General features: G+C 37.3%; 1 protein-coding gene across 1 annotated transcript; it reads right to left on the bottom strand.

The window, feature by feature from the left end:
* Positions 1-3,945, bottom strand: LOC135236765 (olfactory receptor 52L1-like). The gene is made up of 2 exons (XM_064303294.1): positions 3,776-3,945; positions 1-1,600 (listed from the first exon to the last, which is right to left on the bottom strand). The coding sequence occupies exon 2, from the start codon at positions 1,577-1,579 to the stop codon at positions 632-634; it is 948 nt and encodes a 315-aa protein (XP_064159364.1). The 5' UTR covers positions 1,580-1,600; positions 3,776-3,945; the 3' UTR covers positions 1-631.
* Positions 3,946-7,247: the final 3,302 nt, after the last annotated feature.

Genomic DNA, 7,247 nt, shown 5'->3' with positions numbered 1-7,247 from the left:
TTTAATATCTTTCATCAACATTTTTAATTCTCTAAGACAGACCAGATCCTTCAGATTTGTCACATTTTGCAATCTCAACAAATACATATTTTCAATGTACAAAAATGCACTTTGATGTGCAACATAAAGTTTTAATGACTACATTCCCTTCAGATGGTAAGATGAAAAACACAGGGCCACATTGCATGAAATTATTTAGGGAACACTAAGTAGCATTGCTTTGGGATTAAGCTTGTTTAATTTGTTTAAGCTAAGATAGCCAATATTGTTTGTTGTAACTTGGCCTCATTTTTATATTTGAGGGAGAATACACCAGAACACAAAATCAAGGAAAGGTTGATTTATAAACATTGAGTCATGTGCATCAAGTGGGATTTTATTAGGTTAAACACACAGAACAAGGTACAGTAGTTGCCAAGAACCATGAGTGAACCAGAAGTTCATTTGGGGGGGTAATGTAGCATAATGGTTTTGGAGCAGGGCTTCTCACTTTTTATGTAATTGGTGTATGCCACCCTGAATTAGAGTATCAGGTAAATGCTGAAATGAGAATAGGAACAGGGCTTGAATTCTCTTAGGTTATTGCCTTTGAAAATAAGTTAAAGAATTAAACTGGTATGAGACTACATCATCACACCTGAGGTGTTAACCTATTTTTGCGAGTAGTGAACAGTTTGAAAATCTGGACCCTGATGGCTTGAATAGTCATTCCATAAACTACAGGATTGCATAATGGGGGAAATATCACAAAGTGTATGGACATGAATATTCTAGCTTTGTGAGGCACATGAATCATGTTGAGACGACTTGAAACAATTTCAAATAAGACTCCCACAGCATAGTTAATCACGGCCAGTAAGTGTGGGGTGCATGTTTGAATAGCTTTGGCCTTAGATTCCTTAGAAGCAGACAGGCAGATCCTGAGTATTTGTGCGTAGGAAAATAGTATCATGAGCAGCTGTGGAACGATTATAAAAAAAGCAACAATAAGGCCTACTACGTTCTCAGTTGAAGTTTCAAAACAAGACAGCTTGACTAATTCAAAATAAATACAATACACCTTTTGTATGATCCTGTTACAATATGTAAGCTTTACGGCTAATATGAAATCGATTCCAAAAAGAATACAAGGATAAATCCAGGACAATGCAATAAGTGCACACACTTTTCTACGAGACATTAATTGGTGATAGTGTAATGGATGACAAATGGCGACATACCGGTCATAGCCCATTACGGCTAAAATACTAAATTCAACTGAACCATATGTTTGTACAGAAAAAACTTGTAAAAGGCAAGCAGTCACAGATATTTCATAAGTATGAGACGTTAAATTAACAAGTACTGCTGGCAGTAAAGATAAGCTTCCATAAATGCCATTCACTGCTAAATTACACACAAAAAAGTACATGGGTTCATGGAGACTTCTCTCAGTGTAAATTACTATAATAAGAATAAAATTTGTTAAAAGAAAAAGCATGAACAATAGCAGGAAACATGTGAAGTATAGGTATCTATGGTCTTCTAATGCCGTGTACTGCATCAATATGAATGACGTCACCACTGATCCATTCTCCATGGTCTAGTTGCACAGTGAATCCTACAGAGAAAAGTCACATGGATTTATTAACCACTTTTTATTTGAAGAGGAACAAACATGTAAATATCAATTTAAGATTGGATGTATAAGCTGAATGCCTTTTATATAACATTCATATACTTGAAGAAAATTGTCTTATTTCTTGAATGAATTATTATTGTGACATGAATAGATTAAAAGAGCCATGCAACTGAGATCCTGACTCACTGTTGTCATTAAACACTGCATGGCTCTATTTCTAACTGTTGGGGTGTTAACTCCGGTGTCCTGATCCAATTTCCAAAACACTTGTGTCTGCATTTGGTGACCTAGCCCCAGCATCTTATTGATTACACAATCTTTGTCCTCTTCTACCCCTTTTACTTTGACACATTATAATGCTATATGGCTGATTTTTGTGATTGATTTATTTAATGTAAGAATAAAAAAAGAGAAAACATCCTTGTTCAAAAGCAGCATACATGTACATTTGATGACACATGAAAGTGTTACTAATGCAGAAATGCACTTATTCCTGGATGGAAAAAGCAATTAACTTATAACAAATTTAAAATTACAGACAACAGAATAAATTAAGACCCAACAGGAACGAGCAAAATAGTGTGTGAAGCATTGAACCGAAACCATATACTACACATACAATATCTGTAGGCAAAATAGAGCACATGCATAGCCAGGCTTTACATATAAACAACACAACACATGCAAAGGCAAGACAATACGCATCAGAGAAACATTGGTAAATGATAGCCAGACATTAAGTGTGTACAAAGCAAATTGTCCAATCCAACTCTATTTTTAAATATTTGGTTGCACTGAATTGATTTTTTTTTTTCACTTCAAGAACAAACCGACAAATTCTAGACTTAAAATGGATTCAGTTTTCCCCATGTGAAGGGAGATTTTATTGTCTGAAACCCACTGACTAATTCTGGTCACTTCTTTACTGAGAATCTTTTCAGCAGTGTCTTTTCTCTTGTTAGAGACAAGTAGTGCAGAGTCATCTGCATATTAAATAAATTTTCACAAGCAAGCTGTTGGCATATTAACAATGTAAAGCAAGAAAAAGAGGGGGCATAAGACGCTACCCTGAGGGACCCCTATTCTACTTCTATAATAATAATAATTAGACCCACAAGTGACAATTAACGTGGCCCAAGCAACACTGGGCAAATGGTGCACAACTGCACAGCCTTGTGTATCGTTTGTTGGGATGTAATGAATAGTACAAAACACCTGACTCTGTATTTTGACATATAATATAAAGGTGGCCAAGTAGTTGAGGAGTTACGAGTGGAAAATTTGCATATGCTTCATCTGATGGTGGCACTGTAGAGCACAACTAATTGTACTCAGTAAGCTTTGTGAACTTCAGATGGGACACATATGGGTCACATGCATTATTCAGAGGTTACATATCACATTGATTTTATCCATATTCGCCACAAATTTAGAAAATATGTTTGGTTTCTTTTCATAACTTTTGATCTGTGAAAATTTCATACGATTCACATACAGAGTTTCCCTCTATGGTGTATTCGCCATACGTTTTGTGAGGGTTGTGCGGCAAAATTCTTTTGAATCAGAAAACTATTTTTGCAGGCGTTTCATTGTCAACCATGAAATGGGTCTCAAAAAATTATGACAGTCAGTCAAATCATAGGAGGCGTTTAAAAAAAAAAAAAAAAAAAACGCTTTTCAAAAATCCCAAAATTGTGAAAACTCAAAAATGGCAGAAATCATAAACAGAACAATAGAAACTGTATTCTGCAGGAGTCCAGGAATCTGCTGAAAACAAATATTTCTAGGCATTACAGTTTGTGGGATACACACCAACATCTCAAAATGCCTTGTTATAGTACAAAATGTGGTCATTGTGGACAGCTTCATTTCGGTCGTTATTTGGTGCCTGAGTGGTTGGTGGCATTTGCAAGCTATTTTCCAAATTTGGTAGCTTTACACCTTATGGTTTCTAAGATCCAGATGCTTTTATGGAATTATAATTCTAATTATAATAATCACAACAGGTTCCAATAACTTTTATAATAATAATAATAATAATAATACTGAAGCAGAATAAGTTATTGTAATACTAATAATATTTACATCAGGAATTTCCTGGCGTGTGTAATGTATGAGAGAAAGTTTCTACCAAAGTATAAAATGGATACATACCCACAGATATTTCATTTAATGTTTGCCTCCTTTAAAATGATAGTATTTTCGCACGTTGTAACTCGTATGCCTGATTGTGTTGGTTTTCTGCAGAGAACACACTTAAGATATGGAATCTTTGCTTGAGCTTTTATAAAGGGCTTTTTACAAAGGACAGTTCTTTTTATAAAGGACTGATTACGAAACACCGGTATTAGTCAGTTGGTGATGTCATAGCTGGTTACATGCTTACAGTCAATGTGATACTACACTTATAATTAGGCCCCAGATGTGTTAATCCCAGTGTGATGCAGTGCAAGTGTGTTCATGGAGAAGCAGCAGGGAAAATGTTTGAGGAAACTGAACATGTTCATTTTGGCCACACAAACTTATTTAATTTGAAAGTTTTAAAGAAGGCATGACCCATCGGTTTTTGGAATGTCTTTTCAAAATTCAAAGCTAGTTCTAGAACTCCATTGCTTTTAATTACTAAGTTACTAAATTACTAATTAATAAGTAGTTTGTTAAATCAGCACTAGAATGTTCAGTAAACATTATATTCACATATTTGTGATCTAAATCCTTAAAGGTGTAAGGTTAAAGTTCTACAGAAAACATTAAACTAATCTATCTTTGTATTTGCCCTTCTACATTTTTCTATCTCAGATGGTAAGACCAACTTTGGCTAACTGTCTGAGTAAATACTTTCAGAAAAGCAGGATAATCGTTTTAGCATTTTTATAAAATGGCAGTTACAGTACCCAGTAAGCACCACAACCTGTCTCTCACTTCCTGAAATGTCAGCTATGTTTGCTGCCCATTAATTCAGCAGCTGGGTTCTCACTAAAGAAGACATGTACAACTGTTGCCAGGTCAGTTTTATTTACCAAGTGTGGCCCACGGTTTGCAGTGTGCAGGCTAGAATTTCCAAAGCAGTTGTCGGTGAGGTCAGGAGGTCGGAAGCCGCAGAGCCAGCAGCAAATAAAATCCAACGATCAAAGATAGATACCGCAATTTCACCAGCGGCCCAAGACACAATTTCTCAGTGATAGAAAGGGTACAGGCTAAAACTTTTCTGCTCTTATGAGTAGATTTGCTTCAACATCTATTTGTGGCCAGGCATGCTCAGATTTTGGGCCAAATCTCCTGGTTCTTTCTGGAGTTCCACGGGCAATAACATGAGCCCCAAGTTGCAAAACAACCACATAACACCAAACAGCCACCACCATATTTCACTGTAGCAGTGACACTGTCGTCAACACAAGTGGCCTTCATTCTAGACACTAAACCAGCTGCTCGTCTATCGACACTACAGTCGAATCTCATCTTAATCAGTAAAAAAGAAAAAGCTTATAAATGTTTTTTTGTGAGACTTAAGCAGGGCCCAACCCCCGTCCCCTCGTATTGTGGAGGTCGCAAGGTTGTGCACTACATTAGTTACAGTACCTGGAAAGCACCACATCTTGTTTCTCACTTCCTGAAAGTTCAGCCATGTTTTCTGCCCATTAATTCACTTTCTGGTTTCTCACTGAAGAAGGCAGATCCAACTGTTGCCAGGTCACTTTGATTTACCAGGTGTGGCCCACGGTTTCCAGTGTGCAGGCTAAATTTGCCAACACAGTAGTTAAGAATACACAATCTTAAACCAGTGACTTTAAATTGTACAGATTTTGCTGTATATGAAAGGCCAATGCATGGGCCTGTAATTAGTTCTGAGCAGCTGATGGAATTCCCTTTCAGCCAAACTATTGACTGTTGGCTTTCAAATGTGATCATTTAAAAAGAGGCAAGACACTTCATCATGACCAGGCCTGGAGTCAACTTATTGTTTTTGCTACAAAATAGATTGAATATCTTGACTCATGGCTTGAATGCTAATTCCATAAATGACAGGATTAAGCACTGAATGGATTATTAGAAGTTGCAGGGACCTTTAAGTGACCCTTAAGTTGTACTACTTTAAAGGGGAGCAATATGAACACGTCAAAGGGCACTAATGCAGATTAAGCGGTCAGTTCGTCGTTCGAGAATCAAATCAAATTTGCTTGAAACTCTGGAAGATTAATCAGTTTGGTTGTCTCTCTGTTTCCCCTATGATCTTCCCAGCCATATTTACAATCCTTGACAGTTTGCTCCGATTCTTAGCCCCAATATTGCGGTAACAAGCAGAGATATTGTAGGTCAGAACACTTTTGATGAGAAGGTGTTCACCTTTCTCGAAAGATGTAGATGTTGTATAGCCTCAGTCTACTGTCTAGTAAAGTGAAATCATTCACTGTTTCTACAGGTTGGTCATTAAGACCTGATACAGTGCCATCTTAGTTGAATATGGCATGAGCCTGTGGCACCACCTATAGGCTAATGGTTGCAGTATGTGTATTAGCTCCTCCACTTTTTCATTAGAAACATGAAATTTGGCATACATGCATATTGCTTTGTATTGACACAACCTGAGAGGATACCATTTACTCCTGGCATTGTGAGAGCTTGTAGCGCCGTCTTTTTAAACTTTTTAATGGTTTCTAGGTTTGTGTGTGGATGGGGGCTTTTGTGTGATAACAACTTCTGCTATCTACTGATAATATTCTGCCGGTCTTGCCGCATGTTACCACCCTGTTTTATTATGATAATTATGAATGTGTCCCCGTGATGGGTTATATACACCTGAACCACCATAAGGGTTGTGATGACATCTAGCAGTCATATCAGAAACATAAAAGTTCCAAAGATATTTTTTTACATGCATTCCCTAATTCTCTAGGATGCTTTAAAGGCATTTGCTGAAGTTAAACGGAAACAAAAAGTTATTTCAGGTCATACGGACCCTACCATAATAGGAAGGTCAGCAAAGCTTCAAGATAATGTTACCATTATTTCTTAGTTATAGCCCAGCATGTTTAAGCTATTTAGTTACATGATCAATGGGAAATTAAAACTGTGCCATAATAAAGAAACATTTAGACCACATTTTATTGACATTTTCAGTGGAAATTCAGAACAAATTTGACCAAACTTCTCTCATCAAAGTCAGTGTGGCCTGAGCCTCCTCTCCAGCTCACAGGGAAACTGTATGAAGCACTCAGGGGTCAGAGTCCCCAGGCTGTCCAAAGGGAGGTCATTATTCCCTCTCTCTGAGACCCATCGCCCTCAGCTCCTCACTCCATCCCCACTATAATCTACAGGGAGCTGCTGTTGTTCACTGTGTCCTTCTGGTCTCAGGTGTGAAGGGCTCTAAATTGCTATCCAGGGGATGAACATGTACAGTGGACTAATGACCTCCTGTAATGTCTGGCGACTAATGAATGATGGACTAATAAACATGTTTATCACTTAATTGGCTCTGTCTGCTGTTGACCCTCAGAGAGAGAGAGTCATCAGATCCATCTACCAAAGGGAGTAATCAGTTCACAGATCATTTTTAAAGAAAAGTTACAAAAGTTACATCATCTTGCTTTGGCCTTCTCCGTTAAAATTAATGAATAAGCTGTTGCAA

This window comes from Anguilla rostrata, chromosome 12 (genome assembly GCF_018555375.3).
Source record: "Anguilla rostrata isolate EN2019 chromosome 12, ASM1855537v3, whole genome shotgun sequence".
Classification (NCBI taxonomy): Eukaryota; Metazoa; Chordata; class Actinopteri; order Anguilliformes; family Anguillidae; genus Anguilla; species Anguilla rostrata.
The sequence above is the reverse complement of the archived record's forward strand: the minus strand, read 5'-3'. Positions and strand labels throughout refer to the sequence as shown.

Excerpts from the sequence above, each read along its gene's own strand:
- LOC135236765 (XM_064303294.1), bottom strand. The coding sequence starts at position 1,579 with ATGGAGAATGGATCAGTGGTGACGTCATTCATATTGATGCAGTACACG.